This window comes from Crinia signifera, chromosome 1, assembly GCF_055691185.1.
Source record: "Crinia signifera chromosome 1, ASM5569118v1, whole genome shotgun sequence".
Classification (NCBI taxonomy): domain Eukaryota; kingdom Metazoa; phylum Chordata; class Amphibia; order Anura; family Myobatrachidae; genus Crinia; species Crinia signifera.
The window spans coordinates 401261419-401282432 of record NC_139217.1 but is presented as its reverse complement, the minus strand read 5'-3'; the positions used below and the strand labels follow the sequence as shown (position 1 = coordinate 401282432).

Genomic DNA, 21014 nt, shown 5'->3' with positions numbered 1-21014 from the left:
TCAGTTTGTAGTACAAACCCCACCCAAATGTAACTCTCTCTGCACATGTTACATCAGCCCCACCTGCAGTGCATATGGTTTTGTCCATTAGAGAGTGATTGTGCCTTTCCGAGTGAACCAGAATAACTCCCTTACTGTATCCATCAGCTTGTGTGCCCTATCACCTCCTCTGGGGGAAATGGGGACTTGATCAATCATGTGATACCGCAGCATGGTCATGCTATGTTTAGTCTCCATATAGTGTCTGGCCACTGCTTGCTCACTGCACCCTTTAGATATGGCTACCCAGTGTTGTGCCATCCTTTCTTTTAACTGTCTTTTTTTCTTGCCTGTGTAGTGTAACCCACATGGGCACCACGGGGATATATATATATATATATATATATATATATATATATAGGCGTAGTGTTCAGCCCGGCACTCGTCCAAAAGAAGCTCAGCTGCCGCGGTGCCTTCTTGAAGCAATGGTATAGAGCAATAATATGAACAAAAAAAGGCACTCTGGAGGTCTTTGTAAAAGTGAAAAATCTTTAGTGGAACAAATCCAACGTTTCGGGGTCTGCTAACCCCTTTGTCAAGGTGCATGTCAAGGATGCACCTTGACAAAGGGGTTAGCAGACCCCGAAACGTTGGATTTGTGCCACTAAAGATTTCTTCACTTTTACAAAGACCTCCAGAGTGCCTTTTTTTTGTTCAGATTATTGCTCTCTCTCTCTCTCTCTCTCTCTCTCTCTCTCTCTCTCTCTCTCTCTCTCTCTATATATATATATATATATATATATATATATATAAATATTATATACACACTGGAGAAACAAAAGAAGGAAGACCTGTCACTCAGGGCTTAGATACTTAAGAGCTGGCAGGTTGCTCTGGTGCCTCCGACATGAGGGGTGAATTTCTCCAATATATCCGATGTACAGAAGTGGCACTCAGAGACTTTTAGTGATAAAAAAAAGTGGGATAGATTTTAATCCACCTTATCAACGTTTCGAGGCCCCTTCGCCCCGTCGTCAGGATACATAGAAATCGATAAATAAAATTGTGCGCAAACAGCAAATACTAACACAAAAAAAATTGAATTATGAGTTTGTCACTTTTCTTTAGCAGCCTACTACTCATCACAATATATACGTTCAGGTATCCAGAGAATAACCTCGAAATAGTGCGTACATTATTTTTCTTTTCTTGTTCCCTTAGGAGGTTCTGTATACAGTACATGAACTTACAAATTTGGAGAGGCTACAATGCCCCAGGAATTGAGATAAGCAATTATTTTGTTTAAATATGTGACCATACTTACTAAACAGAAAACTTTTAATGGGCGCTAGCAACAAGTTCCATTTTACGGGGGTAATTCAGACCTGATCGCACGGCTGCGAATTTTCTTCTTCTATCTAAGTACCTCCCAGAATTCCTGAACCTAATTTTCCAGAAAAATTGTACTGCCTTTAACTAAGCCACAAAGTGCTTCTAACAGGGAGCAAGCATTTATTTAACAAATTACACAACCCCCCAATAATTTTATTTATATATTCACTGAACCACTACAAGGCAGACATAAAGGTTCATTAAAAGCTGCATAACTACACTTTAGTATTAAAGAAGTGTAAGATTTATAGAAAAAAAAAACTGCCATGAATTAGTGAGCAATGCGGACATTGCGATATGGCGGTCATAAAACAGGAATACTTATTTAGAATTTATGTGCGAGGGCTAGCTAAATACAGCATTCACATGTGAAATTGCATTTTTTATCTGTCCAAATCAGTGTAAATCTAATGTATGTTTTTAATTTATGAGACCATCTTTTTATGTTCCAGAGAGGCTGGTACAATTACCACGGCACTAGATCAATCCTGCCTGTAGAAAATGCATTAGCACTACTGTGTATCTGTAGCCGTACAATAAATACTACCTGAAGGGTTTGGAACTTTACAGAGCAGGGATGAGAATTAAATGTCAATTTATACAATACTGTAAACTTTAGGTCAGCTTCCATCTGTAAATCTTACATTGTACTTATGGGCTACATTTGCAAAGTTTAGTCTCTAACTTTCTTCCAATTTGCATTATTGAGTGGGACCAAAGTAAAATATCTGTAAAAAGTGCTAAACGCTATCATTTGTATTATTTTTAGTTTAGCACATTTACACACTTTTCTTCTCCCCCCCCCCCCCAAATCCTATCTTTAGTTTGCTATTATTTACTATATTGGTAAATTGCTGTCACTTTTTTGCAAGTCAACCAAACGCCGGCTGCCGCCTCCTGATCGTCCGCCCCCCTCACATTCTGAGTTTCCCCACACGCATGCGAATGGATGTTATACATAAACAACCACTATCAGCCTTGCGTGTGGGGACAAAATCAGGATTTCTCCAGCGCTCGAAGATTTAAGACCCTTGTCTGATGTATTCCATCTGCGAGCGCCCTGTGCGGGAAGTGGGCGGGCAGCTGACATCTGCTGACGTCAGCTGCCCACCCACTGCACCCGTGTCACGGCCAAACTTCAATGGGAACGCCCAGCATTTTCATGGGAACGCCCATGAAATGCTAGGAGTTACCATGGGCACGATGACAGCCTGCCGCCCAGTGCACCCGACCCGCAGTGCTGTGTGTGAGCGGCCGGGGCCGTCAATAATCAATTTACCGTGGCTGCTCGCACCAAGCAGCTGTGCATGCGCATACAGTATATGTTTATGCGCGTCACGTAACATCGCTCGCCGTTGCAAATTCGCAGCAGGTGAGAATGAACCTGAATGACCTCCAAACTATCAATGTTTTCAGATACACCTTGTGATCTCACCCAAACCACTGAAGATGCTCAAATAATGTTAATTAAAAACTGTTGCTATGGGGCCAGATGCACTAAGCTTCAAAAGTGGTAAAGTGGAGAGTGATAACCAATCAACCAATCAGCTCCTGCCTGACATTTTATAAACAGAGCCTGTGACATGGCAGGTAGGAGCTGATTGGCTGGCTGTTTATCTCCATTTTATCACTTTTGAAGCTTAGTGCATCTGGCCCATGATCTCTTATACAACATAAAAAAAGAAAGCTTAACATGTATATATTATTCCCAATTCCTATTTTTAAACTATACTGTATATTCCTATTTACTGCTCTCCTCCAACAGTGTTAATGTGTGGCTAACCTGTTTTATATGCCCTATCGCAGCATTCACAGTATTTCTCTCACTGGCCCTTATTCTGGTTGGTGCGGTAATATCCGCATGCGTTCGTGCCGCCGATGTTTTGTGTCTGCGCATGTGCAGAGGCATCTCTGCGCATGTGCGAGCGGGGCGTACTGCCAAATCCGGCATGAAATGTGAACACTCTGAACAGGGGGTGGAGAGGAGCGTGAAGGGCTATTTGGGCTAATTACCATATGCATACGCCCCGCGTTTCATGGGCGTTCCTTTGCAAACGCTGGGCATACGTATGGTTATGCAGTCGTGACGCACGTGTAGGGGGCGGACATATGACATCGCCGGATGTCAGCTGCCCACCCAGATCTCTGCTTTTGCACGGAAAAATGTCCGTGTGGTCTGAGGTTGCGGGAGCTGGTGGAGCACTCGGTCCTGCATTCGATGGTCTGCGACCATCGAATGATGGGGGAGTTCCCTGAGATGGAGGAGGCGTATTCCATGAAAAATACACGTGCGGTCCGTTCGGCCAGCTTCTTACCGCGTACGGACGGAGTTGGCGATCCGTATGGAAGGCGGGGTTTCGCACGCATGGTCCTGGCCGCATATTCGGATCCGGCCGCACCGATCAGAATAAGGGCCACTGAGAGGTTCCGTATTTCTCTTTCTCTCCACTCTCTTATTATCGCTATTTCTGAAAAAAGATAGATGTGATAAATAAAAAGTTCAGACCTGGTCAGCCATCAGGCGCTCAAGGACAAACTAAATCAACGGCAAGGTTTATTAGGTAGAGCACCAGCCCACTGGGGAGGTTTCAGAAGATCCTTTTCTGGTTGAGCAACCTCATAGAGGAAAGTGGGTCAAACACCAATAAGCAAAGTTTCTATTAAATAGCTCACTCAATAGTTACAGTATCTGATGTTAGCAGTGTTGTTCAGCAAACAGGATTTATAGTTTCTCTGTTATATATCCTGCTTTATAGCCTTAAATAGCTGTCATACTTAAATATGCCTACCCATGCAGCCATAGCCGTTTAAATTAAATAATTAACTTGATAAATAGGGCGCATAAAATATATGGGGCTCCAATCTCTTGTATGACCTCTTGACTAGCATCCTCCATTAATACAGTATATTCAAAATGCTCCTCAATCATTGCTTGTGGACTGAAAGCCAAATACATGATCACCTGATTTCAACTTTGATCCCTGTGTTCCTGGTTAACATATATATTAATTACAATCTTCTGATGGCATTATTGTAGCTAATAGCACCTTTTACATGAATTGGTCTTATCTTGACTTAGGTTAGATGTAACCAGGTCTGTTGCAAGGGATAGGTGATGGGTGCCACAGGCCAAGGGTGGTGGGAGATCTAGGTGTTGGGGAGGAGAAGGGCTACAACATGGCCGGGCAGGGTCCAGTCACTGTGTTATAAGCACTCTGCTCATTTTGCCCTGTTTGGGGTCGATCAAGGATGAGACCGTCCTACTAATATCCAGCAATCACAAGCTCTGAGGTTCAGTCATCTCCCTAAATAAGAACCACTGACCTGTAATTACTGGAATGACACCTTTACATAACAAAGAACTGCTGTACATAAATGGTGCATTTATTTAATCCTGAGAGATGATCTAGGGCTTATACTTCATAACAACTGTGTTCATACTGAATTACTACATCTACAGTATGTCAGTTACTCCTAAAATATATATGGGTCTATGTACAGTACTAAACATTGCAGAGATATAATATGGATGGAGATAAAGTAGCAGCCAATCAGCTCCTAGCTGCTATGTTATAGACTGTTAAAAATGACAGTTAGGGGATGGGTGGTTAGAATTTGATCTATCTCCGCTTCATCTATCACAAATGCTAAGTACACAGATCACCTAATTATGAAATTTGAATGTGCAAGGGGAATCTTCACTTTAAACCTTCTAGAAAGAGGACAGAGGGACAAAATTATAGACATATGATAAAGAGGTCTGCCTAATAGTGAATAGTGGCTACACAAACAGGATGCTGTAAATAGATAGATAGATAGATAGATAGATAGATAGATAGATAGATTATATAGACATTAGAAGGAGAGGCTCCAAGTTGGGGCTGCAGCAAGGGCGTAACTACCATAGGTGCAGGGAGTGCAGCTGCTATGGGGCCCAGAGCTGAGAAGGGCCCACTTTGCCTGTCAACGTATCATGTGCTATATACATTTTTTAGTATTAGTTGATGAATAGGGCCCTTACAAACTTTTCTTATGGGGCCCACATGTATCTATTTACGCCACTGCAGTACAGTTCAAAAAATTCAAATAGGGGAGCCACACCCACTGCTAAAATACGTTTCTTACTTGTATATAAGTAAAAGAAAACATATGCTACCTGATTTGATAAACACAGCCAAGCATTACAAGATTAATCAGAGCGCAACCATTTTATTGTAATACAGCAACTCTCTCACCCCTGGGTTTCCCTGGCAGCTAATAATCTGCTTTATATTCCCATATTATAAAAAGACTAGAAGGCAGCACAATATTTAAAATGTTTTAAATAATTTATGACTGAATTATTCAAGAATTTCATTTTACCAACTTCTAATGAAGTGGAGAAAATGAAAGATGAATGTAATAAAAAGGAAATGAGATACTATATATATCCTTTTCCGGATTCTGCATTATTTGTGTTGCATGCAGAAAATGTATTTACGTCAAACCATTGTTTGATTTATTCTAAAGGAAGAGGTTTTACCTGCACAGAAATAATTGCACATGGAAACATATCTTCATTAGCTTCACTCATTGCAGGTGTCAGTCTAGGAAGAGACTGTACAATAAGTGGACAAATCTCAAAAATATAATTGGGCAATCATGTCCCAGATGCTCATTGCACAATCACAATTTGAGACATGGTGCGTCGATGAGCAGGGTCACATTTATGCAATTCAACATGAATTTGTTGGGGAGCTGGAGGCTCATTAACATGCTCGTATGAATCCAGCAACGTTAAAAAGTACTCAGTAATAAGGTCATTACCGTAATACATATAATGGGCACTGGTCTTTTATACAGTGATACCGCAAAATAGTAAGAGGAAATGTTCTCTGGTTAATGTTGAACGTTAAGCCCCATACACACTCAGGGATATTGTTCACAATATCGCTCAGAAAGGGATTTATGTGTACACCCCATGGGGTATATTCAATTTTTTTTGCGAGCTGCGACAGCGAGCAATGCTGACTGCTCGCTGTCGCACCTAGTAGGGTCAGTATTCAACTGACCCCCCTGCACACGCTGTTTCCACATCGCTAGGTTTTTGCAGCTAGGGGGAAACGGTGGGTGCGGCCGCTAAAACCTAAGTTGCAGTATATAAAAAAGCTGTCTAGCATTTGTGGCCTATATGCAAAAGCAGCCTTTATTTATTCTGCATGCAAAAATTAAAAAGAATCATGTTCTTTCTCCCCTTGAAATATGGGTTGTTCAGGTGCAGAGTTGCAGTACTTGCTTTTTTGCTTCTCTCCCAACTCAGGTAGGAGTGATCCTTAAAGGCCAAATTTTGCGAGACAAAGTAAAAAACAATAGGTAACAGCACTAAAACACGGGTAGTTTAAAAGATAACAAATTTAATGTTAAATGATGAATAATAAATAAAAAATAGTGATGAAATACATTCTTTTTTATTCATTATTCATCATTTAACATTAAGGGGGTATGCAATCTGGGATCACGGTTGTCGATCCTCACCGACAGCCATGATCTTTGCCCGTTTGTGGTCAGATCAACCGCATAACGACAGACGGGATTCAATGTCCCGGGATTGCGACAATCCATGGCCGTTATCGGCAGAACGGGCTCGACAGCTTCTGAAGTCGAGCCCGTTATTATTTCCTTGACTGGGGGAGTTACTACCCCAGTATTTTGTAATAGCAGCTACTTGACATAGCAGCTTGGTGCGGAGCGCCCTCTCTATGGGCCTTATTCTGGTCTGTGCGGCTGGAGCCGAATATGCGGCCAGGACCATGCGTCCTAAACCCCGCCTTCCGTACGGATCGCTCACTCCATCCGAATGCGGTAAGCCGCTGACCGCACGGAGCACGAGTGGATTTCTCATGTATACACCTCCTCCATCTCTGGGAACCTCCCCCATCATTCGATGGTCGCAGACCATCGAATGCAGGACCGAGTGGTCAGGCAGCTCCCACGAGCTCAGACCACTCGGGCATTTCTCCGTGCAAAAGCAGGGATCTGGGCGGGCAGCTGACATCCGGCAATGTCATATGTCCGCCCCCTACACGTGCGTCACGGCCGCATTACCATATGTATGCCCAGCGTTTTTATGGGAACGCCCATGAAACGAGGGGCGTATGCATATGTTAATGAGGCCAAACAGCCCTTCACGCCCCTCTCCTCCCCCTGTTCGTAGTGTAAACAATTCATGCGGAATTTGGACGTATGTCCCTTTCGCACATGCGCAGATATGCCTCTGCACATGCGCAAACACAAAACATCGGCGGAACGAACGCACGTGGACATATCCGCACCAACCAGAATAAGGGACTATATTACTTCATATAAAACCCTTTTGCAAAAAATGAAATAAAAATAGAGTGAAATCAAAATGAAGTTAAACAAAAATTCCAAACTACTAAATGATTTGGTACGTGGGCGCCAAACTAACATATAAGTACCGTTTAAAAGTACATATTTACAAATAATAATAATAAAACGTAGACCACAGATCATATCATAAATACTTAGGGGTGAAATTACTAAGATGGAAGTTCTATTGAAGATGGGATGTTGTCCATAACAACCAATCAAAGTCTATTATCTTCTAAAATGTGCTTAATAAATAAGAAGTAGAATCTTATTGGTTGCTATGGGCAACATCCTATCTTCAGTAGAACTCCCATCTTAGTAAATTTAACCCTTAAGTGTTTATTAACTAAGATGGGAGTTCTATCAAACATCCTACTTCCTATTTATTTAGCACATTCAAGAAGATACCAGAATCAGATTTCTTGCCCATAGCAACATCATATCTTCAATAGAACTTAGTAAATAGCAACATTAGAGTGCAGTCCAAAGCTGTTTATTCATTGAATCATCTCCTTCAATTGTATTTCATTTTGAGACCATTAGTTTTAAATAGAGATACAGAAACACGCATTGGGCAAGATGCTAAGCTTCAAAAGTGATAAAACAGAGAGTGATAAACCACCAGCCAATCAGCTCCTGCCTGACATTTTTCAAACACGGTCTGCAACATGGCCGGTAGGAGTTGATTGGCTGGCTGTTTATCACTCTCCATTTTTGAAGCTTTGTGCATCTCGCCCATTGGCTGTATAATGAGTACAAAGTAAGGATAAACAATATGCCTAACTAATGCTAGAGACAAAACTCTATCTATTAATGTGCTGTAGTTTGCCCACAGGAAAATGAAAATGACCTTCTTTAGTATTTCATACCTTGAAGAGAGATATGCTGCTTTCTCGTCCACACTGTGCTTTATTACATTTAAAGCTTTTCTAGGTATCTGTCTCGCACAATGTTTTCTTGGCATGGGGATGTAGGGCACAACAGGTGGTAGGAACCGCTGAGATAGAGCACTTGCAAGTCTGCATCCCACATACTGAAAAAAGGCCAGGCTCCCAGAGGCTGATGGAGGCTTAGCACTTGCACTAATAAAAGGATTTGATGGCCCATTTACTTCAGCCTTAGGGGGAAAAAAACATGAAAAAAAATATTAAAATCTGTATTATGGTATATAAAACACAGTTACTGTAGGATGATAGAAAAGACCTAAGTGTGAGAACATGACAGCCAAATCCTAATAGAGAAATGATGTTAAAGGCATGGTCTTATGTTGTAAGACAGCATGTATAGTTTGTGCTGACAAATCTGTTTCCAAACTGCGTGTCTCTTTCATTGTTTACTTTATGCCCAAAAAGTTTGAAATGCAGCAGAAACGTGACTCTGGGGAGGATTCGTCAGACAACATTCATTATAGTAATGCAGGGGGAAATTTAGGCCGATTATGGCTGATTCCATGTACGAACGGGCACGACCGGGATCAGCCGCAATCAGGCGAAAATAAGAACGGAGAATACAACCAATTTACTAAACTAGCGTATTCTTCAGATTCGTATTTTCCATTGATTTGTATTTGGCTGCAGAGTTTCCCTAAAAAAAAAAAAAATGCATGGGGCTCTGAAGTAGAACTACAGGGCCCAGCAAGCCTATCCCACATGCTTGGAATTGGAGAACCACAAGTCCCAGCTTGCAGGCATTAATGGGCCTACTGGGACATGTAGTCCTACTACAGAACCAATACCCATGGACGGTGTCATTTTAGCATCAATGCCTCACAGCACTGTGGTCATGGGTTAGATTCCCACCATGGCCCTAACTGTAGGGAGTTTGTATATTCTACCCGTCTTTGCGTAGGTTTCCTCTGGGTACTCTGGTTCCTCCCACAATACAAAAATATGCTGGTAGGTTAATTGGCTCCCAACAAAATTAACCCTAGAATGACTGTGTGTGTACATGTAGTAGGGAATATAGATCGTAAGCTCCACTGGGGCAGGGACTTGGGAACCAAGTCAGGGCCAAGAACCTGGTGCTCATTATAGAAATACTGTACAAGGGGACCCCATTTGAAGTTCTGCGACCAAGACCGGTTCAATGAGCTTAGGGCTGGTTATGCTTGTGGGGGTGACCCCATGTCGTTTATTTCAATTATTTAATTATTGTTCTATTTTTTACACTATTTTTTGGGCTTCGCCAATTACGCCTGGAAAATGAGAAGTATTTTCCAGTCGTATTTTCTGCTGAATTACCGGACAAATTCAGCAGTACGAATGTTTGTAAATGAGCACATCACCATAGAACTCAAGGCCATATATCCTACTCCAAGATAAATGCGAGAATGAACCTGAAAACACCCTTCCCCCCACCCCACCAATTTCCCTCCCCCTCTCTCCCTTGCCCCCTCTCCAAATGTGGCCAATTCTGCTCAGGAAAATAATTCAGCGAAGGAAGTCGGCTATCCACCCTTCCTCTTCCTCTCCCCCCTATTATGTCATCTTCTGTAGTCGGTGTGTGCTTGTCAATGTTGTGTTTATATGTTCAGTTTTTTAAACAGGTAATATACAGATATACAAAAACCACAAACACAAATAAAAGGGTATACCTCATAGTAACATAGAGATAGGGCTAGTGTTATTAGGACCTAGGGCTTAGGTGATTCATAATATTCTAACTAGGTGCGACACTGTTATTCCCTTTAGTTATTAAATGGACTCATGTAAGGAAGCAAAGGGATGGGAGTAACTTGGTTAAGACTAATATCCAAGGTGCCCGAGCTCGGTAGTTCTTCCGATAATAGGAATACAGGGATAACACATCTATGTTAGAAGACTTTTGTATATGAGCATAACTCTTTGAATAAGAAGCTGTTGTCGAAGTAGAGCTGTTATTTTGACAAAAAAAAAATGTATAGGGGTGGAAAATCCAACCAAGGAGGGCGCTAAAAAGTAAATAAGTGGACTAATGCTATAAGAGATAAAAAATTAAAGAACTTAGTTAATATACAGAATAAAAAACTAGTAAAGAAAACGAAAGAAGAGCAAACCGATGTAGATCACAAAGAATGGCGCTCTCCCGGGTCGGATTACCAACCCCTAAGGTAACAGATAAGTAGGTTTTGTATTATAAATGTTTGTATATTTTATGTGATCATGTATGTACCACAGAAAGTGGTGAATGTACTGTTCTGTATAATTGAAAATAATAAAAACATTATTTGTAGAACTCATGGCCATATACAACCGAGTTCCATCGATGATTCATTCGTACACCAGAAAGGTGTTGAATGGGTACGAATATGTGCATTCGTACCCATTCAATCTTAGTAACTCCCCCCTGTGGTTTTTGGTGTACTGATTACTTGTAAGTCCACATGAATTTACACCTTTGTTATTAATAAATAAACTGACTGGCGGTAAAAAGCCATTTTCTCAGGAAGTTTCTCTTTTTTGGTTTACATTCACATTTTAGTGGCTTTTTTATTAACTGATGTAATCTAATAAATGAACACGTTCATGAAAAATAAACTTGGTTTAATACAAGTAACATTCACTGTGTGTGCATTGTGTTCTCAAGACTCGACAGCACAAATATAATAATGTACAGGAACAAGCACCTGGAAAATGGAATTTTCCAGATAAATTGAGTATATAGATTTATTGAGCTTTAAAAAATATACAAATCTATCAAGCTTAACCTTTGCTAAATTTTTGTTTTGATTCAAAGCATGGCAGTTCCCTAATTATCCTCACTTCAGCCTCATTGGGAAAAATCTGGTCATATTAATTCCCTGGATCATTGCCCTATTCAGTCTATTTATACCCACACTACTGGTATCATTACTATGACTAACAACTTTAGATAGCATCTCCACATATATATTTCTGTCTCTTTCTATATACATTTCGATCTAACAACTAGGGTTTCTTTTCATTTTTTATTTTTATATTTATTCTTATTTTTATTTTTACTTTTATTTTTACTTTTATTTATATATATATATATATATATATATATATAGTACAGAGGAAGACCGCACTCGCACTCATCTAGTGCAACTTGGGGTGCCTTATAAAGAGTGTATATTTTTATGTATACACCCAAACATAGTCCAGGATTCCCACACTTTTGTGCAGGATATAGGGCACTCGCCGGAATTAAGAGTATTTGAACTCAAAAATCAATCATCAAAGGCATTTGATTTATTTCACAAAAGGTGCTCCATATGCTCCAACGTTTCGGTCCCTGCCTTGGACCTTTGTCAAGGAGCCTAAAATACATGCATACAATGGTTCAGTGTATATGTCAAAACATGGTCCAACACAGGACCCAACATAATGCATTACAAGGTTGGCATTTCAAAGAGAAGCACAAAAAATCTGTTACATTACTTGTTATGAAGAAAGAGTCAGCGTGGTTGTAGATGAAAGGAGCCTCCAGGATAGGGAGTCAGCACCTACTGTGAGGTTGCCCGGGCCCGACATTTATACCCACTTCAATTACTTTACCGAGTTACAGCCGGCGTTCGCGCCGCGCTGTGCGCCCCGATACCGGAAGTACGGGCGTCCAGAAGTGACGGCGCTGGACCGCATCGTGGTCCGCATAGCGCGCCTTACGTCACTGGGAGCAATGGAGTACTGGGGACTGATGGACCGCAGGATGGCACGCATGACGTGCGCATCTCGCGGTGATAGTGTTTCAAACGTATACTATTAAGTAAAAGTGAAGAGGGATAGTCGGGTTCCATAATATAGTGGTGTAATAACGGCTGTGTGTATTGAAGATACACACAATATATTATATAACAATTCTGCAATTATATATAAGCGAAAAGAAGTTTATAGTAGAAACAAATCTGATTGGTGCGCTCATATTATTACCACTATATGGGGTTTTTTTTGCTAGAACTGGATATGGTACCTACTTAATGTCTGATCCGCCTATGTCAGACATCTAATATTCACAGGATGCTAGCATCATGTATACTATTGATTTATGTGTAAGAGGAAGGGATTTATATAATGAATGATGAATGTCAAGTTTTTTTTATATTATTTTATTTATTTATTTTTATTTTTATTTTATTTTTATTTATATTATTATTTTTTAACCTATTTACATGTGAAGGACTCTATCGGCTTGTTGATGTCAAAATATGAAATAAAGCATACCCATGGGTCATAGAGTTATTGCTACTATTATTATCCCTAACATAGGGGAGCGCCATGGACATTTATAACCTATTAAGAAGAATGTCATACAAATACTGAATATGTCGTAAGGACCATATAATGCATATAAGGATGACCTATGCGAGAGACATATATAGAGAAAAGTTATAAACAATATATAGAGAAATTGTAAAAATATAAATATGTATATGTGTGTAAGGTCCAATGACCTTTATATACCCAGAGAATGAAAAATAGGGGAACCACCAAGTGCAAAAAATGGGTAAAAAAAAGGGGAGATGGTAGAAAATGAATAAATATATAAAGATATAAAGATATAAAGATGTAGAGATATCAAGGTGATCAGTGGTAAGAGAATCCATTGTAGACACAGAGCCACCTTAAGTGAGAGAGGAATGTTGTCAACAGCATGTGAGGAAGATGGATACACAGACACTCGCTGCGACCATCTTATCATCTCATTTTTTTAAAAAGATAGACAACGGGTTGTTCTCATTTAAGCCCCTGGGGGCCAATGTTCCAAGTTGGTGGATCCATCTGCTTTCCCTCTTTTTTAAGAGAAGTCCACGATCACCACCTCTGGGTGGCGGAGGTATCCAGTCGATCAGACGACATCTTAAGCTGGAAATTTGGTGACCTGCAGTCAGGAAATGACGTGGGATAGGGAGTTCGGCTTTACCAGTCTCAGTTGCAGATCGTATTGAGTTTCGGTGGTTAGCCATCCGTTCTCTAAATTTCCTTGATGTCATCCCAACGTATGCTAAGCCACAAGGACAATTAAGTAAATAGATGACATGGTCCATTTGACAGTGCAGACGATACTTAATCTTGATGGCTTTGCCCGAATGCGGGTGGGGAAAAGTAGTGCCTGGTGTCATACTGTTACAGGTCGTACAGCCTGAACATCGAAAGCAACCTGGGCGTTGGGTGTGTAGCCAAGTTGTTTTAGGTGCCACAGTTGGGCTTGCAGTCGGTCTCATCAGAAGTTGTTTTAAATTGGGGCCTTTTTTGTAGGCCATCATTGGGGGGCCATGTTTTTGCAGCTTCAGGGTGTTGTCTGACTTTACTATAGGCCAATGATGTTTCAGGCTCTTTTGGATCTTGGAGGATGTGTGATCAAAAGTGTTGATAAAGATCATCCGAGGCGGATCTTTCTTGGAGGTATTCGGTCCCTCTGGTCTAGCCATGTTTATACGTGCCTTGTGTAAGCATCTGGATAGTATGTTGGCTTGGTAGCCTCTCTGGATGAATCTACTGGTCATTTCACGTAGTTGGTATTCCATGATGGAGGCATTGGTGTTATTTCTAATTACACGCATGTATTGCGATATTGGCAAGTGTTCCTTTAGTTTTGGTGGATGTTGGCTCTCTGTGGATAGCAGAGTGTTTCGATCCGTAGGCTTGCGAAATAAACTGGTCTGTAATATGCCTCCATGTATTTGCACGTTGATATCAAGGAAATCGATAGAGTCATTTTCAATGCGATGTGTAAATTTTATTGGGTGATTAAGTCCATTTAACTCGGTTACCATCGTCTGGAACTCGTTTTCTGATCCTGTCCACAATAGAAAGACATCATCGATGAACCTTTTGTAAAAGCGAATGTGATGGCCATATTTTGGCAGTATGAAAGTGTTCTCGTACTCCAACATAAATAGTCCGGCATAAGCAGGGGCCAAATTCGAGCCCATTGCGGTGCCAGATGTTTGCACATAGTACTTATCATGATATAAAAAATGATTGTAGGTCAGGATGAGTGATGCCAGTTCTACCAGGAATTCAGTTGGAGCCTTGTTGACTAGGCGTTCGTCTAATTTCTTCTGCAGTACCTTGAGGCCATCGTTGTGGGGGATCACGGTGTACAGTGAACTGACGTCCATTGTTGCTAGTAATATCCCATCTTCGAGATCAATCTCACGTAGCTTGGTGATAAAGTCAGCTGTATCTCTAATATATGTATTGCTTTCAATTACAAGCGGTTGCAAATGGTGGTCTACGAAGATTGCTAGCGGTTGCAATAGAGACTGGCGGGCTGAAATTATTGGTCTTCCTGGGGGTTGCTCGAGCGATTTGTGGATTTTTGGGAGTGTGTACAATATCGGACATACAGGAAACTGGACAGAAAGAAAATCAAAGTTATCCTTGGACAGCCATTTAGTAGCGAGACCTTTTTGTAGCAAGATGTCTACTTTTCGTTTGAACTCAGGGATTGGGTTCTGTGCCACCTGAATATAGGTCTTGTTATCAGATAACTGTCGCATAATTTCTTCGTGGTATTGAGACCAGTCCTGGACCACCACCGCTCCCCCTTTGTCCGCTGGGCGGATAACTAAATTATTGTTTTGTTTTAGTGCTCTCAGAGCCTCTCTTTCGTCCTGGGTCAGGTTGTTGTATTTAGGTTTAATATTGACCTGTTGGATGTCTTGTTCCATGAGCCTAGTAAAAGTTTTGATACTGGGATTAGAAGAAATTGGATCATAGAGAGATGTCGGCCGAAATATAGATCTCTGTTCTTTAGCCTCAGAGTTTCCGAATTGCTCATGGAGCCTTAGTTTCCGACTAAACTTATAAAGCTCTATAGAGGTATCAAATGGGTCATGAGTGATGGTCGGGACGAACGATAGACCTTTGGATAGCACCGAGATCATGGCAGGTGATAGTGAAGTCTGTGATAAGTTGAAAACTAATTCAGGACAGGTTTCCTGTTTCTTTTTCCCAACACCTCCACGGCGGGGGTGTGGTCTATTCCCCTTCCTCTTGGGGGTCTTCCGGGCTTGTTTGCTCGGCCAGGGCCTTCTTCTAAAAAATCGGACTGCTGTCCTGTGAATTCAGTGTCGGAGGCGGATGTGGAAGATCCTGTGTTGGTTTGGTATTGATTTCTCTGTTGGCGTCTTTGTCTATAAGGGCGTTGAGTGCGTCTGGGGTTGGTGTCCCCTGCTAACCACCTATACACTGTGTGGTTTTGATAATCTGAAGTCACTGTGGACAACTTGTTCCGTTTGAAGGATATTAAATCCTTTTTGTAGGTTTCAACTTGAACACAAATTTTTTCTATTAGATTGCAAGATTTATCACTTTTTATTGCGGCGAGATGTGCAATCCCAAATTCGTCTATATTTTGTTTAACCTTCTTTAATTCACTGCCAACTTCCTCCACTACAAGCAACATTAAGTCGAACGAACATTTATTGAGCACACCGCACCATCGGCTGCAGAACGTGGGATTGTTCCTACCGATGGTGGGTATGTTGGGCACTCTGAATCCGCGTGGTATAAATTTCTTTCTGTGGTATTCAGATAAGAAGTGACCATGAAGGGTCAGATCTATCTCACGTTTTTTGAGCCTTAGCAATCTTTGATATAGGTCGAGCGGAGACTCTGTGGGAAGGGTGTCAAAGTCCAGTTGGTCAAAGAGTACTTTATCCGCGTCGTCGTCAGTGAGAGAAATAATACCTTGTTCAGCTTGAATGAGCAGATTATCGTCGAGGAATCCCAATCCTCCTGTCGCCATACTGTGCAGGTGGGTACTCAGAGGAATAGTGGTAGAGTAGTGATGTTTTCTTATCGGAAATGATTATCCGAACATACACATCTGACATAGGAGTGTTGTCTATCACACAATTGGGTGCTCAAATCCAGAGCTTTCAGTTGCTTGGACCTTGGGTAGAGGATGAATATTCTTGCTTAAAAAAGGGCGGCAGTTCCTCCTTCATTGACGCTGTCAGCTGGTGCCTATGGCGGGGTGGACCCCGCCATAGGCACCAGCTGACAGCGTCAATGAAGGAGGAACTGCCGCCCTTTTTTAAGCAAGAATATTCATCCTCTACCCAAGGTCCAAGCAACTGAAAGCTCTGGATTTGAGCACCCAATTGTGTGATAGACAACACTCCTATGTCAGATGTGTATGTTCGGATAATCATTTCCGATAAGAAAACATCACTACTCTACCACTATTCCTCTGAGTACCCACCTGCACAGTATGGCGACAGGAGGATTGGGATTCCTCGACGATAATCTGCTCATTCAAGCTGAACAAGGTATTATTTCTCTCACTGACGACGACGCGGATAAAGTACTCTTTGACCAACTGGACTTTGACACCCTTCCCACAGAGTCTCCGCTCGACCTATATCAAAGATTGCTAAGGCTCAAAAAACGTGAGATAGATCTGACCCTTCATGGTCACTTCTTATCTGAATACCACAGAAAGAAATTTATACCACGCGGATTCAGAGTGCCCAACATACCCACCATCGGTAGGAACAATCCCACGTTCTGCAGCCGATGGTGCGGTGTGCTCAATAAATGTTCGTTCGACTTAATGTTGCTTGTAGTGGAGGAAGTTGGCAGTGAATTAAAGAAGGTTAAACAAAATATAGACGAATTTGGGATTGCACATCTCGCCGCAATAAAAAGTGATAAATCTTGCAATCTAATAGAAAAAATTTGTGTTCAAGTTGAAACCTACAAAAAGGATTTAATATCCTTCAAACGGAACAAGTTGTCCACAGTGACTTCAGATTATCAAAACCACACAGTGTATAGGTGGTTAGCAGGGGACACCAACCCCAGACGCACTCAACGCCCTTATAGACAAAGACGCCAACAGAGAAATCAATACCAAACCAACACAGGATCTTCCACATCCGCCTCCGACACTGAATTCACAGGACAGCAGTCCGATTTTTTAGAAGAAGGCCCTGGCCGAGCAAACAAGCCCGGAAGACCCCCAAGAGGAAGGGGAATAGACCACACCCCCGCCGTGGAGGTGTTGGGAAAAAGAAACAGGAAACCTGTCCTGAATTAGTTTTCAACTTATCACAGACTTCACTATCACCTGCCATGATCTCGGTGCTATCCAAAGGTCTATCGTTCGTCCCGACCATCACTCATGACCCATTTGATACCTCTATAGAGCTTTATAAGTTTAGTCGGAAACTAAGGCTCCATGAGCAATTCGGAAACTCTGAGGCTAAAGAACAGAGATCTATATTTCGGCCGACATCTCTCTATGATCCAATTTCTTCTAATCCCAGTATCAAAACTTTTACTAGGCTCATGGAACAAGACATCCAACAGGTCAATATTAAACCTAAATACAACAACCTGACCCAGGACGAAAGAGAGGCTCTGAGAGCACTAAAACAAAACAATAATTTAGTTATCCGCCCAGCGGACAAAGGGGGAGCGGTGGTGGTCCAGGACTGGTCTCAATACCACGAAGAAATTATGCGACAGTTATCTGATAACAAGACCTATATTCAGGTGGCACAGAACCCAATCCCTGAGTTCAAACGAAAAGTAGACATCTTGCTACAAAAAGGTCTCGCTACTAAATGGCTGTCCAAGGATAACTTTGATTTTCTTTCTGTCCAGTTTCCTGTATGTCCGATATTGTACACACTCCCAAAAATCCACAAATCGCTCGAGCAACCCCCAGGAAGACCAATAATTTCAGCCCGCCAGTCTCTATTGCAACCGCTAGCAATCTTCGTAGACCACCATTTGCAACCGCTTGTAATTGAAAGCAATACATATATTAGAGATACAGCTGACTTTATCACCAAGCTACGTGAGATTGATCTCGAAGATGGGATATTACTAGCAACAATGGACGTCAGTTCACTGTACACCGTGATCCCCCACAACGATGGCCTCAAGGTACTGCAGAAGAAATTAGACGAACGCCTAGTCAACAAGGCTCCAACTGAATTCCTGGTAGAACTGGCATCACTCATCCTGACCTACAATCATTTTTTATATCATGATAAGTACTATGTGCAAACATCTGGCACCGCAATGGGCTCGAATTTGGCCCCTGCTTATGCCGGACTATTTATGTTGGAGTACGAGAACACTTTCATACTGCCAAAATATGGCCATCACATTCGCTTTTACAAAAGGTTCATCGATGATGTCTTTCTATTGTGGACAGGATCAGAAAACGAGTTCCAGACGATGGTAACCGAGTTAAATGGACTTAATCACCCAATAAAATTTACACATCGCATTGAAAATGACTCTATCGATTTCCTTGATATCAACGTGCAAATACATGGAGGCATATTACAGACCAGTTTATTTCGCAAGCCTACGGATCGAAACACTCTGCTATCCACAGAGAGCCAACATCCACCAAAACTAAAGGAACACTTGCCAATATCGCAATACATGCGTGTAATTAGAAATAACACCAATGCCTCCATCATGGAATACCAACTACGTGAAATGACCAGTAGATTCATCCAGAGAGGCTACCAAGCCAACATACTATCCAGATGCTTACACAAGGCACGTATAAACATGGCTAGACCAGAGGGACCGAATACCTCCAAGAAAGATCCGCCTCGGATGATCTTTATCAACACTTTTGATCACACATCCTCCAAGATCCAAAAGAGCCTGAAACATCATTGGCCTATAGTAAAGTCAGACAACACCCTGAAGCTGCAAAAACATGGCCCCCCAATGATGGCCTACAAAAAAGGCCCCAATTTAAAACAACTTCTGATGAGACCGACTGCAAGCCCAACTGTGGCACCTAAAACAACTTGGCTACACACCCAACGCCCAGGTTGCTTTCGATGTTCAGGCTGTACGACCTGTAACAGTATGACACCAGGCACTACTTTTCCCCACCCGCATTCGGGCAAAGCCATCAAGATTAAGTATCGTCTGCACTGTCAAATGGACCATGTCATCTATTTACTTAATTGTCCTTGTGGCTTAGCATACGTTGGGATGACATCAAGGAAATTTAGAGAACGGATGGCTAACCACCGAAACTCAATACGATCTGCAACTGAGACTGGTAAAGCCGAACTCCCTATCCCACGTCATTTCCTGACTGCAGGTCACCAAATTTCCAGCTTAAGATGTCGTCTGATCGACTGGATACCTCCGCCACCCAGAGGTGGTGATCGTGGACTTCTCTTAAAAAAGAGGGAAAGCAGATGGATCCACCAACTTGGAACATTGGCCCCCAGGGGCTTAAATGAGAACAACCCGTTGTCTATCTTTTTAAAAAAATGAGATGATAAGATGGTCGCAGCGAGTGTCTGTGTATCCATCTTCCTCACATGCTGTTGACAACATTCCTCTCTCACTTAAGGTGGCTCTGTGTCTACAATGGATTCTCTTACCACTGATCACCTTGATATCTCTACATCTTTATATCTTTATATCTTTATATATTTATTCATTTTCTACCATCTCCCCTTTTTTTTTACCCATTTTTTGCACTTGGTGGTTCCCCTATTTTTCATTCTCTGGGTATATAAAGGTCATTGGACCTTACACACATATACATATTTATATTTTTACAATTTCTCTATATATTGTTTATAACTTTTCTCTATATATGTCTCTCGCATAGGTCATCCTTATATGCATTATATGGTCCTTACGACATATTCAGTATTTGTATGACATTCTTCTTAATAGGTTATAAATGTCCATGGCGCTCCCCTATGTTAGGGATAATAATAGTAGCAATAACTCTATGACCCATGGGTATGCTTTATTTCATATTTTGACATCAACAAGCCGATAGAGTCCTTCACATGTAAATAGGTTAAAAAATAATAATATAAATAAAAATAAAATAAAAATAAAAATAAATAAATAAAATAATATAAAAAAAACTTGACATTCATCATTCATTATATAAATCCCTTCCTCTTACACATAAATCAATAGTATACATGATGCTAGCATCCTGTGAATATTAGATGTCTGACATAGGCGGATCAGACATTAAGTAGGTACCATATCCAGTTCTAGCAAAAAAAAAACCATATAGTGGTAATAATATGAGCGCACCAATCAGATTTGTTTCTACTATAAACTTCTTTTCGCTTATATATAATTGCAGAATTGTTATATAATATATTGTGTGTATCTTCAATACATACAGCCGTTATTACACCACTATATTATGGAACCCGACTATCCCTCTTCACTTTTACTTAATAGTATACGTTTGAAACACTATCACCGCGAGATGCGCACGTCATGCGTGCCATCCTGCGGTCCATCAGTCCCCAGTACTCCATTGCTCCCAGTGACGTAAGGCGCGCTATGCGGACCACGATG

General features: G+C 41.4%; 1 protein-coding gene across 3 annotated transcripts in view; it reads right to left on the bottom strand.

The window, feature by feature from the left end:
* TMEM232 (transmembrane protein 232) overlaps positions 1 to 21014 on the bottom strand; it is a 199217-nt gene that overhangs the window by 62597 nt on the left and 115606 nt on the right. For all 3 annotated transcript variants that reach the window (XM_083151677.1, XM_083151676.1, XM_083151679.1), the window contains one exon: positions 8610 to 8857. In XM_083151677.1, coding sequence (XP_083007803.1) covers positions 8610 to 8857 — 248 coding nt within the window. The remainder of the gene's footprint in view (positions 1 to 8609; positions 8858 to 21014) is intronic.